Source organism: Takifugu flavidus, chromosome 14 (genome assembly GCF_003711565.1).
Source record: "Takifugu flavidus isolate HTHZ2018 chromosome 14, ASM371156v2, whole genome shotgun sequence".
Taxonomy (NCBI): Eukaryota; Metazoa; Chordata; class Actinopteri; order Tetraodontiformes; family Tetraodontidae; genus Takifugu; species Takifugu flavidus.
The window spans coordinates 845,232-859,616 of NC_079533.1; the positions used below are offsets into that span (position 1 = coordinate 845,232).

General features: G+C 50.0%; 1 protein-coding gene and 1 long non-coding RNA gene across 2 annotated transcripts; one reads left to right on the top strand and one right to left on the bottom strand.

The window, feature by feature from the left end:
* Positions 1 to 4,718: 4,718 nt before the first annotated feature.
* On the bottom strand, positions 4,719 to 6,100 carry LOC130538246 (uncharacterized). Its single transcript, XR_008953832.1, has 3 exons — positions 5,944 to 6,100; positions 4,960 to 5,688; positions 4,719 to 4,819 (listed from the first exon to the last, which is right to left on the bottom strand). It is a non-coding gene; the product is annotated as an uncharacterized LOC130538246 (long non-coding RNA).
* Positions 6,101 to 6,141: 41 nt separating this feature from the next.
* On the top strand, positions 6,142 to 12,436 carry wnt11 (wingless-type MMTV integration site family, member 11). The gene is made up of 6 exons (XM_057055645.1): positions 6,142 to 6,282; positions 7,540 to 7,698; positions 8,127 to 8,371; positions 8,992 to 9,269; positions 9,355 to 9,647; positions 11,590 to 12,436. The coding sequence occupies exons 2-6, from the start codon at positions 7,616 to 7,618 to the stop codon at positions 11,762 to 11,764; spliced, it is 1,074 nt and encodes a 357-aa protein (XP_056911625.1). The 5' UTR covers positions 6,142 to 6,282; positions 7,540 to 7,615; the 3' UTR covers positions 11,765 to 12,436.
* Positions 12,437 to 14,385: the final 1,949 nt, after the last annotated feature.

Sequence of the window (14,385 nt, forward strand, 5' to 3'; positions counted from 1 at the left end):
GCATTATCTGAAAGACATCTGCTATAGTAAGACTTTGTTCTGAGCATAGAAGAATCCTTAATCATAAATGTAAAAGTGATCAAAGAATGGTCTGACAGGACTGGGTTCTGAGGGAACACTGAGACATGTTCTACCTCAACACCATAAGTCAGAACTAGATCTAGGTGTGGTTGAAGCTATATTGGTTGGTTTATCTGCTGGAGGAAACCAACTGACTCAAGTAATGAGATGAAGCCATTTCTAAAGCTGTTATTTACAACGTCTGCATGGATATTAAAGTCTCCAATGATAATGACTTTGTCCGTTCTAAGGACCAAGTCAGATAAGAAATCAGAGAACTCAGACAGGAACTCTGAATGTGGCCCAGCAGGGGGCCGATATACAACTACAAACAGAAGTGGCTTTTCTGTCCTCCAGTTCAGATGAGTGATGCCAAGAGTCAGGCTTTCAAATGAACTGGAGCATATTTTGGTCTAGGATTAATTAATAACTTGTAGTGATAGATTGCTGCCACTCCCCCTCCTCGACCAGTAACACGTGGAATATGATAATTAAGATGGGTAGGAGGAGTAGATTCATTTAAGCTAACATACTCCTCCTCCTGAAGCCAGGTCTCAGTAAGACAAAATAAATCAATGTGATGATCCGCTGTCAGGTCGTGCACTAACAGGGATTTACACAAAAGTGATCTAATATTTAACAGTCCACACTTAATTGTGATATTAGTTTCTCCAACTTGTGCTTTGGTATTAATTTTAATAAGATTATGGTGATTGACCGCTCCCCTGCTCTGTGCTTGGTGAACTTTTAACCGTGGAACAGAGACTACCTCTATAGTGTTAAATAAGTTATTGTTGGTGGATGAGGGTTCTAAGGAGCAGCAGAGAGGTGTGTAAGACCACAACTCTGCATCCTGGTCTGGACCCTGGGTTGTCAGGTCACTTTGGTCTAATAAAATTAGCCAGATTACTAGAATGAGAGAGGCACCATCCCGTGTGGGATGGACACCGTCTCTCCTAATCAGACCAGGTTTTCCCCAAAAGGTGCTCCAATTGTCTATAAAGGCTACCTGGTATCGGGCACCACCGTGACAGCGACGACATGCGGCTAACATCTCCTCGCTGGCCAGATTGGGGAGGGGACCAGAGAATGCTACGGAGTCCCACATCGTTTTTGCGTAGTTACACACCGACTTCAAGTTAATTTTGGTGACCTCCGACTGACGAAGCCGGGTGTCGTTGGCTCCGACGTGAATAATAACTTTACCAAATTTACGTTTTACGTCAAAGGCTGAGACTAGAGGCTGAGACTAGAGGCTGAGTCTAGAGGCTGAGACCAGAGGCTGAGACTAGAGGCTGAGACCAGAGGCTGAGTCTAGAAGCTGAGTCTAGAAGCTGAGACCAGAGGCTGAGACTAGAGGCTGAGACTAGAGGCTGAGTCTAGAGGCTGAGTCTAGAGGCTGAGACCAGAGGCTGAGACCAGAGGCTGAGTCTAAAGGCTGAGACTAGAGGCTGAGTCTAGAAGCTGAGACCAGAGGCTGAGACCAGAGGCTGAGACTAAAAGCATGTTACATACAGAAATTGGTCAATGTGCCTTTGCCTGTATTTTGTGTGTATGTGAATCCTGTATCAGGAAAATCAGCACCTCCCCAAACAGGCTGCAGAACTCAAGGTCTTGATGTGAGCAGAAATATCTCCTTCATGCCAGTATTTTGGGAATCCAAGGGCGATTCAAGCTTTAGTGTTATTTAATGTGTCGCCACAGCACTCGACTGGCCTACAGACGTGGCCGAACCAACTTCACAGGAGGTGAGAACTTTTCTTTCCTTAGATCAGGCCTGGCCAACCCACGGCTCTTTGCCTGGTTTCATGCGGCTCTAACGTTCATATCGAAGTTTGGGTTTGTGCTTTTTTAATGTGCGTGTTCGCTTCACACGAGTTCAATACGGTACTTTCGCCAAAAGCACATGCGCGTTAGATGAAAATAGCACAAAGTTTCTCAGTAGGGAGAAGATCTCTTGAGTAAACAATTAGTGTCAAGTTCGCCTTCAAAATGGCAGGAAAACCTGCACGAAAGCTTCGTGACTCGGTTCCGTGATCCACAACTGAAAAGGCCACAGATCGCATCCCTCGCTGACCCTTTTAATGTGGAGCCGCACTGTATTAAAGCCCCGCTGGTCACAGATGAGGCTGCAGCTGAGTTGGAGATGATCGATCTTTGTGAGGAGGACCAACTGAAACCTGCTTTAAGGGAAGGAGCCATTGGGTTCTGGAAAAGTGTGCCAATGGAAAAATAGCCCAATGTCAAACGGGCTGCGCTTAAGGTCCTGTCAATATTTGGGTCAACATACGTCTTTTCTGTAGTAAGCTCGGACCTCAAGGACTGACACATTATACTGTATTGTGTTTTTGAAGGAAAACCCATGTTGCACACTTGCATTTACATACCAGCCTGTTAAAAAAGTAAATAAAAATCAAATTTTAGCGCAAATGCCAAACGCAACATTTGATGAGCAAGAGGCTGCGCTGGGAAATACAGACCCCCCCCTGCTGTCATATCATACTGGCTTATGGAATCTAAAAGTAAAATATTAAATCACAGGTTGAACCAGCTCATCACTGGATTATGATCAACAGTGTGCTTATTACATTTAAAATGTGTCCCCCATGATGAAGCCTACAGAATCAGAATGGGACAACAAAAGAAATCCCAACATTTACAGTTCGAAGGCATGTACAGTATTTCAAGCATGGGTGAAGAAAACCACCGATAAAGGCATAAAAGAATAAACTGCTGCCGAAGATGGAGGACACAGAAGTGGACAACCGGAGCAAAGTCGTTTTAATGTGTGTATTTTGGAAAACAAGGGCCCCTAGGTCGGCACGGTGGTGTGGTGGTTAGCACTGCTGCCTCACAGCAAGAAGGCCCCGGGTTCGATCCCCGGTTGGGATCGATTGGGGACTTTCTGTGTGGAGTTTGCATGTTCTCCCTGTGCCTGCGTGGGTTCTCTCCGGGTACTCCGGCTTCCTCCCACAGTCCAAAGACATGCATGATTGGGGATTAGGCTAATTGGAAACTCTAAAATTGCCCGTAGGTGTGAGTGTGAGAGAGAATGGTTGTTTGTCTATATGTGTTAGCCCTGCGATTGACTGGCGTCCAGTCCAGGGTGTACCCTGCCTCCGCCCACTGTGCTGGGATAGGCTCCAGCCCCCCCGCGACCCTCAGTGGAGGAACAAGCGGTAGAAAATGAGTGAGTGAGAGTGAGGGCCCCTAGGTGAAAGATGGTGACCAAATGATGGAAAATCGACATATATTTGTCCAAAAAATAAATAAAACCCTCCCAAAAGAGTTCATGCTTTATGTCTTTCTTATGGCCTTGCACGAGCACCGCTTGCTCACGCACGCTGTCGTCGGTTGTAATGTCAGGGCGGAGCCACAAGGGGGCAGACTGGCGCCGTCATTGGCCAGCAGAGACCGGAAGAGTGGCACGTGGCTCCCGTCCTCTTCCAGATAGAGACTAATTATCATCCTCCATGTAACGAACCGTCCTCTGACCTCCCTGCTGCTGAGGCTGTGTGTGTGTGTGTGTGTGTGTGTGTGTGTGTGTGTGTGTCTGAGAGAGAGAGTGTGTGTGAGAGAGAGTGTGTGTGTGTGTGTCTGAGGAGACAGTGAAACAGCTCAGCCGAGTTATAAGAAGTGTCAATAATGCATCAAGGCTAAAATGCTGAACAATTTTAAGAAGCACGTACAAGTAAATCTATAATATATATTATTATACAATATATATCAGACAATAATGATATATATGATAAATATAAATTAATTAAATTGCTTTCATTTGTGCGATAAAATAGCATTTCTTTACAATTTAGCTTCTGAAACGAAGCTGTGGGTTGAAGGTGCAGCAGCGTCTGGAGACAAAACCCTGATTGTTGCTGCTGGGCCCCGTGTCAAAGGTTCCTCTGGCCCTGCTGAACCAGCACACCAGAACCACAGGTGATCAGAACTGACCGGCCCGGACCATCCACGCCCTGGAGTCCTCAACCAACAGCTGCAGTAGCTGCTGCTGTAGCCACTACAACTACTGCTGCTGTAGCTGCTGTAGCTGCTGTAGCTGCTGCTGTAGCTGCTGCTGTAGCTGCTGCTGCTGTAGCTGCTACAACTACTGCTGCTGAAGCTGTTGTAGCTGCTGCTGCTGCTGTAGCTGCTGCTGTAGCTGCTGCTGCTGTAGCTGCTGCTTTAGCTACTGTAGCTGCTGCTGTAGCTGCTGCTTTAGCTGCTGTAGCCGCTACAACTACTGCTGCTGTAGCTGTTGTAGCTGCTGCTGCTTTAGCTGCTGTAGCTGCTGTAGCTGCTGCTTTAGCTGCTGTAGCTGCTGCTGTAGCTGCTGCTTTAGCTGCTGTAGCTGCTGCAGCTGCTGCTGTAGCTGCTGCTGTAGCTGCTGCTGTAGCTGCTGTAGCTGCTGCTTTAGCTGCTGTAGCTGCTGTAGCTGCTGCAGTTGTAGCTGCTGCTGTAGCTGTAGCTGATGTAGCTGATGTAGTAGCTGTAGCTGCTGTAGCTGCTGTTGTAGCTACTAAAACTGCTGCAGCAGCAGCTGCTACAACTACTGCTGCTACTGTAGCTGCTGTAGCTGCTGCTGTAGCTGCTGCTGCTGTAGCTGCTGCTTTAGCTGCTGTAGTTGCTGCTGTAGCTGCTGTAGCTGCTGCTGTAGCTGTAGCTGCTGTAGCTGTAGCTGCTGTAGCTGCTGCTGCTGTAGCTGCTGTAGCTGCTGTAGCTGCTGTAGCTGCTGTAGCTGTGGACCTCCACATGTGACTTAGACCTGGACAAGCAGAGAAGACAGACAGATGGACAGTAGCTTATTTGACATGATGAGCAGATGTTGTGTTTTCCACAGACGTAGATTATATAAGATTATGGATCAGAAGGAGACTGAAGTCCACTTCAACAGGATGTAGTCACCTGAGTTGTGTTGCTCCTGAGCCACCTCAGATGTTCCTGCTAACAGATTCAGCTTTAACCTACTTCTACTGTGGGTGCCGAGGTGTCCCAGAGGACATGAAGTACTCCAGGCATGTGCCATAAGACAGTGCTCTGTCCCAATACAATAGAGACAACAGGAACCAGGTCCACGAGGGAAGGACGCAGGCCGGTCTTCATGTCCTCACAACATCCATCAACGCGTTGGGGCCGAAACCCCAGGAACCTTTGCAGGTGCAGCAGGTCCGGTAAAGATGACACATTTACTGGGTCCCACACCTCATATTTAAAGGAACGGCTCTACGGCGCCACCTACACCCCTACGCGTTCAGAGGGGCCCCAGAAAGGTTTCATCGATACACGGGGGTACGGGCGGAGTTCTGTCATGACTCAGCGTGTAACAGGAAGAAACAGGAAGTCAGCCATTTTGAATCCTTGCGCTTTTATCAATCGTCTCCATGTCGGCTGGGTCTGATCCAGAGGTCAAATCCAGATCCAGAGACTCGGACTAACCTCCAAAGCTTCTCGCTTTCCCTCGGAGGCCGGGGCGGCAAGGCGAACGTTTGCTGTCTTCAGACTTCGTGTTTGACCAGAATTCTGCCTGATTTTCAATTTTTCGTGGGTGATAGCGCCACCTGGATACCTTCGAAGAAGCAGCCCCTGGACTACCTCTGACCCGTTTGTGAAACTTGGTCCTCCTGGGTCCACTTCCTAAACCCAACAGGAAGTGAGATATTTGAAGCCGTGTTGGCAGTTCTGCCATATTTTCAGTCTTGGATCTGTTATTAATTATTACTTCAGGTATCTGGGGCTTTATTTAGATCAATTTCAGTGTGAAATGTTCCAACAAAGCGTTTCAAATGAGTAATAGATCAAATCAAAGCATCAAAGCAACTTTGCCTTTGATCCTGTTGGACCGTCAAGAATGAAAGTGTTCCAACACCAGCTGAATGGTTCCTTCCTCACCTGTGGTGTCCAGCAGAGAGAAGCTCTGGACCTTCTCCTGGTTCTGGTCTAATCTGGTCTCGTTCCTGTCAGAGTGGCCCAGCCGAGCCGAGCAGGTCCAGGGCTGAAACCATCTTTCTCATGCTAATGATGTGACATCAGCAGTGAGGAGTGGGCGAGAGTAAAAGAGCTGATCCTGCCCCCACGGCCTCACTCGGGCTTCTGGCTCTCACACACACTCACACACGCACCGGACAGCACACAGTATGCGTACCTGTCCCCCAGCGGCTGGATTTTATTTACACGTCTGGCTGAACCCGTCCCGAGGAACCCAGAACCGCCGGGTGATGGTGAACTGAGGTGAGCTGCGCTGCCTGGAGGACCCGGTCCGTCCAGGTCCTGCTGTCGGTCCGGTCCGTCCAGGTCCTGCTGCCGGACCGACAGCAGGACCTGTTCCTTTCAGGAGCAGGATCCGGTCCGTTTGGGTTCTGCTGCTGGAAAGTTCTCGCTCGGTCTTTGTAGGGAACGAACAGAAACCCGCCGCAGCCACTTTAGACGTGTGTGTGTGTGTGTGTGTGTGCGTGCGTGCGTGCGTGCGTGCGTGTGTGTGTGTGTGTGTGTGTGTGTTGCCGTCTCCCTGAACGCTCAAGTCAAAAGTAAATTTTAAAAGTCAGCAACGCAAAAAAGAAGGTGTTGGAAATCCGTAAAGTCAGAAATGAAAGTGGTCTAAAGAGTGAACTCGATCAAGCAGCTGCAGCTCAAAGATTTCAATCTGTCTGTTCGTGATTTCCCTGCTTTCTTGGGCGTCTCCGCCAATCAGCGTCCTGACGCGCTCCGACCCCCCGGACCCCCCTCCCGGAGCCTAACGGACCCCCCAGAGCTCTTCAAAGGCTCCTATCAGCAGATCTTAGCTGATGTTGCTCTGATGGAAGCTGCAGCAGCAGCACCACATTCTTTCCACAGAGATGATGGAAACTGGGTCAATCACGGGCTCAAAGCTGGAGGTTGTTGTTGTTTGTTTGATGCTGCTGTTGTTTGTTTGTTGTTACTGCTATTTGTTGTTGCTGTTGCTTGTTTTTTATTGCTGTTATTTGTTTGATGTTACTGTTGTTGTTTGTTGTTACTGTTGTTGTTTCTTTGCTTGCTGTTGTTTGTTGCTGCTGGTATTACAGTTGTTTGTTGTTGCTGTTGTTTGTTTATTGTTACTGTTTTTTGTTTGCTTGTTGTTGTTTGTTACTGTTGTTTGTTGTTACTGTTGTTTATTAGCTTGCTGTTGTTTTTGCTGTTATTTGTTGCTGCTGTTGTTACAATTGTTTGTTGCTGGTGTTGTTTGTTTGTTGCTGTTATTTGCTGCTGTTGTTACAGTTGTTTATTGCTGCTGTTGTTTGTTTGTTTGCTGCTGTTGTTGCTGCTGTGTTTATGAAGCAGGCCGCCCTTTGATCAGGGTGAATTTTCCTTTGTCTGAGGATCCTTTGATGATCTGGGATGACATCATCTTCGTTCTGGGTCTTTTGCTAATTCTGTTGAATCTGATTTCGTTTAGATCTGTTTCATCTGCAGGACCCCATAAAAGGGAAACTGGGCCATTAACAGCCCTTGTGTCTGTATCTTCTCCAGCGATTCCGGCGGTTGTGGTACGACTGTAGGCTGCTGCGGCCCTTTGTAGCGTTGTGGTCTGCTGTGGAGTCCAACCATGAGGCTCCGCTCTCACGTGGTCCCCGTCGGCGTCCTCACGGCTCTGCTGCTGTCTCAGCTCTGCTCTGGCATCAAATGGCTGTAAGTAACCTTCAGGGCAGGACCGCCGGACTCACAGAGTCCGTCTGCGCTGATCCAAATGTGAGTCCAGACGGAAGGGTTGGGTTGAAGAGCATAAACGAATGTCTCCTGGACAGACGAGGGAAGCGGGTCCTGGGGGGCCGCTGTGGGACGGTGGGCAGGCTGGGTGTGTTCAGAGAATCAACATGGTGGGCTCGTGTCTTCAGGAACACAGCAGGAGGTCTCACACACGGTCGTTAACAGCTCGGGTTCAACCGGAGCGAGAGGCCGACTGTCGAGCTGCGGCCGTAAACACCTGGTTGCCACAGGTGTTTACGGCCGCCAGAAACCAGCAGACCCCTCTGGGGTCCCTGGGACCTGGGCCAGACTCCCCTGGCCTCGGGCTCCTGCAGGTAGTGAGAAGTGACGGCTGAATCTTTTGTCCACAGAGTTCTGTCCCACTCGCCCTCATCGTTGCACATCAACCAGACCCAACACTGCAAGCTGCTGCCCGGCCTGGTGTCGTCACAGGCTCAGCTGTGTCGCAGCAACCTGGAGCTGATGCAGACCATAATACAAGCAGCCCGCGAGGTCAAAAAAACCTGCCAGAAGACCTTTGGGGACATGCGCTGGAACTGCTCGTCCATCGAGATCCCCGTGGACGCCCCCAAGTACCGGCCCGACCTCGACCGAGGTGCGATCCCAAACCATCATCCAACACCGTTTCCATGGCGACATTTAGACAAATTAATCACGCGTTTGACGAGGTTTTCTGGGACGTCACCACTACGGCCACTAGGATGGAAACTACCTTTACTTCCTGTCAGAGACAAAAGAACTTTAAAGTTCAGAACACACCAACAAAAAGGTTCCGCGGTCCAATAGAAAGTAGAACACACAGCTTTTCCTTGACCTTGACTGTGCTGATCCAGAGTCCCTCACTGGATGAGGGTTATCTAGATGTTCAGAGAACCGATCCAAGACCAGAACCAAGCTCAGCCCTGCTGACGCTGCTGTTGTCCCAAAGTTCTATTAGTGTTTTATTAGTTACCTGTGATAATCCAGGAGAGATTAACATTTGTTTGTTTAGTCACTCATTTAATTGGCTCCGCCCACACAGAGGTTAGTGGAACAACTGTAGAGCGGACGGTCTCTGGTCCACAATCCAGGACATCACCGACATTTAATGGGGTCTTTCTTGGTCCATTATCACCAGCCCCTGAGCATGCCACTAAACCCATTAGAGCTGTTTTGCTAACAAAGGGGGGCCGTCCCAGCTAACAGGAACCTTTGGTGTCCGTATGGTTTCCACAGGAACCAGAGAGGCTGCATTCGTCTACGCTCTGTCGGCGGCAGCCATCAGCCACACCATCGCCCAGGCCTGCACCTCTGGAGACCTGCGCCTCTGCTCCTGTGCTCCTATCCCCTCTCAGGTTCTGGAGCCGGGGTACCGCTGGGGCGGCTGTGCTGATAACCTGCACTACGGCCTGATGATGGGCTCAAAGTTTGCAGATGCTCCTCTGAAGATGAAGCGTGCAGGATCTCACGCTAACAAACTGATGCACTTACACAACAGTGAGGTGGGGAGACAGGTGAGCAGCACCGTCCGCTTCGCGGTCTCGGGCCAGGTGGACTTGTCCAAGCTTTGTAATCTGACGTCTCGCTTGTTGTGCGCAGGTGCTGAAAGAGGCCCTGGTGATGAAGTGTAAGTGCCACGGAGTATCTGGCTCCTGCTCCGTCAGAACCTGCTGGAGAGGCCTCCAGGATCTGAGGGAGATCGCCGTTGACCTCAAGAACATGTACCTGTCAGCCACCAAAGTGGTCCACAGGCCCATGGGGACACGCAAGCAGCTGGTCCCGAAGGACATTGACATCCGCCCAGTGAGGGAGAAGGAACTCGTCTACCTACAGAATTCCCCAAACTTCTGCAGCGAGAATGAAAAGCTGGGTTCTGTTGGAACACGTGACAGGTGAGAACGTCGTCTTTGACTGGCGCTGGTATCTAACGGCAACAGTCTGGTGGAGGGTTAGCGGTCAAACCACAGGAAGCTATTGGCCGCTAACACCGGCTCCCCCAGGATGTTGGTTCTGATAAAAGTCTCGCTCTGCCTGGTGGAACCATTTAGTTGGAAGGCTGACTGATAACAACCAAGAGCCCCTGAGAGGTTCTGTCTGAGGCCGCTCTAAAAACCGTTGCGACTGGAGTCATTGTTCCACTATCGCAACACACGTCTCAAACAATTGCTATCACGGTTCTATTTCAGGCTGCTGATACCGCCCACACAAATATAAGGGACTAGTTACCCAGGCCCGCTCTGGGCCCGCTCTGGGCCCGCTCTGGGCTCTCCTCAACTTCTGGAAGTGCTGTTTTTGGAAGCCAAGGTCAGGCATTCCTGTGACCCACATTACAAACACGTGGTCACAGCGAGCCCCACTTATCAGCGACATCTAGGTCAGTCAGCAGGACGGCGGCATTGAGAGATCGGTCAAAAATCCCATAATCGCATGAGATAAGAAACAAGACGTCCGGAGGGCTCAGACGTTAGCCGGCAGCTCATTCGTCCACAAGTTGGGACGGACGCCCTAAAAGGGAAAAGCAGATCAAAGCCAAGTTCGCACTTCCTGCTAATACCCGTTGCTAGCTTATTGTTGTTATTTACGCTGGCTGTCACATGACCTGGAGGTCCTTCTTAAGAATACATGACTTCTTGAACACTCATGAGAGCTCAGCTCAGGGGCGCTCTCCAGCCCCACGCTGTGATCCACTAAAGCTGTGGGTGTTTGTGAGGAGGCCCCAGCTGGGTGGAGACCCCTGAGGGTCCAGAGTTGAGTCTCCCTGGCTCAGAACCAAGCGGAGCGCCTGATCTCACCTTTCCCTTTTATACCAGAACAATCCACCCATTTGTTCATTTGTCTTTCGATTTTGCTCAACAACTTTTTGAAATAACAGCTAATATGAGGTGATGAAGTCATCCAAGCGATTTGTGAGTTACCTGGTAAAAGTGGTCCAGATCACCTGTGTCTCATGTGTGCTCGCGGCTAGCAGCTAATGGCTAGCAGCTAGTAGCTAGCAGCTAGTGGCTAGCAGCTTGTGACTAGCAGCTAGTGGGTAGCACTTAGTGGCTAGCAGCTTGTGACTAGCAGGTAGTGGCTAGCAGCTAGTGGCTAGCAGCTTGTGTAGTTTGGTCTGGACGAGTGACAAACAGCTGGCAGGCCGACGCTGGCGCCTCTTTGGCCCCTGGAGCCGAGGGAATCTTAGCGGCCGCATCTTTCACGCTCGGTGTGCGCTCCATCCGTGGTTGATGCTCTTCCGTGTGTTGTACGACCGTCTCATCACGTGTTGCACATGAAACACATGCGTGTTGTCATGGACACTTGCTGCAGCACGAGTGACAGCTGAGCAGTTGCTCGCGGGGGGGGGGGGGGGGGTCCAGAGGCCCGGTCCACTGGTGTCACCACTCCAGCAGGGTGTTGAAGTGGGACGTGTGTCAGCGCGCACACGTGGCTACAGCGTTTCCATGTGTGGCCCCTACACTGATTCCAACAAGCGCTCATTAGCATTAGCAACCATAAAGAGGCCGGTGGACCCCCTTTAGTGCGCAGCACCGTCACAGAACACATTAAATATGCTGTGTGTGTGTGTGTACAGTATATGTATACATGTGTACCACAAGGATGTGTGACTATTTTAGACTCACATTATAACAGACAGAGCAAAGTTCTATTGTTCGCCTCACACGTCCTCCCCAGTAGAAGCTCCTTCCTTCAGAACCAGGTCTGGTTTTTGAACTGACCGTTGACCACAGACGTGACCGGTAAATTCAGCAGCTTCTCAGACTGGAAGCTGGTTTCTTCTGGACGGGCCTTTCGGCGTGGGGCAGGACTAACGTGGTGTTCTTTGCTCCTTGGCAGGCAGTGCAACAAGACGTCAGCGGGCAGCGACAGCTGCGACATGATGTGCTGCGACCGTGGGTACAACTCCTACACAGAGAAGCTGCTAGAACGCTGCCACTGCAAATACCACTGGTGCTGCTACGTCACCTGCAAGAAGTGCGAGCGCCTGGTGGAGCGATACGTCTGCAAATGAGCTGGCGCTGCCCCCCCCACCCCAGCCCCGCCCCCATCCAGGCGCGCAGAAGGGCTCCGCTCGGGTTCAAGCTTTAGCTTTCCCTCTGCATCATTATTGGATCTGTAAACTCCCAGCTGGGCCCATCAGCCCGTCACAAGCCTGGACGTGGACGCAGGTGACGGACATGCTAGCCAGCTGCAGTGCCCCCCCCCGGACATTTTATTGTTTATGAACAGCTCCTAGGCCCCCTCAGAGGGCGATCTTTGTTCCGTCATAGCTTTAGCCAAATAAAAGACTGATTTTTATCCTGAAGTCTTTACATCCTAGTAGAACATCGATGGACCCGACACATGACTTATAGTGGGTTCTTTTGGTACTTTATGAACAGAAGCTTTAAATGTTGCTTTGTAACTCCACACGTGTCGGCTGCGTCCTCGTGCTCGATCAAACACGGTTAAAGGTTTTGGGTTCCTGTCAGCTCTTCACATCGGTGCTGTCGTCATGGCGACGTGAGCTCAGTGAAACCACTTATGTGGCTGTAAATAGTGTTATTTTGTATACGGAAATAAAGAAAGGTGTATTTATGACTGGACAAGCTGTGCATTGAGGTTTTCTTCCTAAATGCACCGTTTCCCTTCAGGTCCTCATCTCTGACCTTTCACACAAATAAAAAAGGTACTTTTCAGCCAACATGGTCCAGAATTGTCTGATTGTCAGGATTGATCAAGGACAAACATTTGAGGTAGATATAAAGGTTATATGTGTGTGTGTGTGTGTGTGTGTGGGGGGGGGGGGGTTAAGATCTAAATGTGTGTTTCACACAATAGGAGACTTTAAAGTAACTTTAAAACAAAGATTGTTGAGTGCGGGCTGAACAATAGGGGCAGGAAGGAGCTGTGGTGGTCTGGGTGGGGGTCTGGGTCTGCACACGTGTCCAACTTGGCCTAAAGGACTCTCCAGTCATGGACAATTCTCCTACCTGGAGGTTCGAGAGGAAAGGCTTCAGTGATTGAGGCTAATTCTGACTGGAAACCAAAGTGGAACCAGCAGGTGCTCAGCTGGGAGCTGAGGCAACAATGAGCTGACGGTACAGCAGGCTAGCATAGCATGGGCTAGCGTAGCATAGGATAGCCTCCTGTGTCTGTTTCTTCATACAGTAGCGTTAGCCACAAGGTTCTGGACTTGGACCAATCCTTTTCACTCAGCTATATTTGTCCATGAAACCGCAGTTAGTGAAGCTCCAGGTTTGTCTTAAAGACATAAAGTCCTGGAGGTCCTCAAATGTCCTTCTCTTAATTCAGCCACATGGTCCTGAACCTCTGAGGGACAGATCAGATCACATGATCACTCTAGATAGGATCTCCTTTTGACCCAGATCTGACCTTTAACTCCCATGAAAATAGTCTCTAGAAGGGCCTTCTATCACCTGAGAAACATCGCACCCTTCTCCCCTCTCTCTACCCATCAGTCCATCAGCAGGAGGGTCCCCCACATGAGCCTGGTTCTGCTCCAGGTTTCTTCCTGGTAAAGGGGAGTTTTTCCTGCCACTGGCGCTGGTTGGGGGTCAGGCCCTGGGATTCTGAAAAGGGTCTAGGGAGAATTTTGATTGTAACAGATGCTGACAAGACTGATTGATTGGGTAGTATAATATAGCACAGGATAGGCTAGGGTACACTAGGCTAGGCTAGGCTAAGTTTCTGTGAGGGTCAAATTGTTTAAAAAGTCATTTGATCCTTTAACTGTGTTCCAGGACGTCTCAGAGTCGTGAGACTTTGCTGCCTGTTGTTGAACAATTATTGTCCCACATCAGTATCGAGACTCAGCAGACCATCAAGAAGCGAATACCCTCGCACTGTGGGTGGAAACTTGTGACCCTCTAGAAACCCTGGTTATCATCGGACGTGACTGACTCCTGTCTAACCTCCAGGAATATCTGAGCTCTTTGTTACCACCAATGCTGTCACACAGGAGCAACACAGAGAGTGAAGTTATGGAGAGACCACAAGATATCGCTCAGCCCTCTTTCTTTCTTTCTTTCTTTTTTCTTTCTTTCTTTCTTTCTTTCTTTCTTTTTTCTTTCTTTCTTTCTTTCTAAAACTCTTGCTAAAACTCTGGCTGTGTGCTTGACCTCCGTGGCCCATACACCAGGGATCTACACCAGGGATCTACCCCAGAGATCTGCAGCAGGACTCTGCACCAGTGAGGGGCAGCATCAGGGGTTAACGCCACCACCACCGACTGCCTTTGTGATGCTGCGGTCGACATAACTGCCTGTGAATGACAGAGTCAAAGAATTTGGCTGCAGCAGTAAAGACATTCAAATGTACTGACCCGTACTGTAAATGGACTTTTGTGGACCCAGGACCCAACCCCCTGCCCCTACCCCCTACCACCAACCCCCTACCCCCTACCCCCTACCCCCTACCACCAACCCCCTACCCCCCTGCCCCCTACCACCAATCCCCTACCCCCTACCCCCTACCACCAACCCCCTACCCCCCTGCCCCCTACCACCAATCCCCTACCCCCAACCCCTACCCCCTACCCTGGCCTGCAACCTTTAAATAACCCTAACCAAGCAGTGTAAGCCGTTAAAGGCCACTTTCTGTATGTGTGTGTGTGCGTGTGTGTGCGTGTGT

What these genes read in the sequence shown, in the direction of transcription:
- wnt11 (XM_057055645.1), top strand. Translation starts at nt 7,616, where the DNA reads ATGAGGCTCCGCTCTCACGTGGTCCCCGTCGGCGTCCTCACGGCTCTG. An exon ending in ACAGTGAGGTGGGGAGACAG is followed by an intron (nt 9,270 to 9,354) that starts GTGAGCAGCACC and finishes TGTTGTGCGCAG; the next exon opens with GTGCTGAAAGAGGCCCTGGT. An exon ending in TCTGTTGGAACACGTGACAG is followed by an intron (nt 9,648 to 11,589) that starts GTGAGAACGTCG and finishes GCTCCTTGGCAG; the next exon opens with GCAGTGCAACAAGACGTCAG.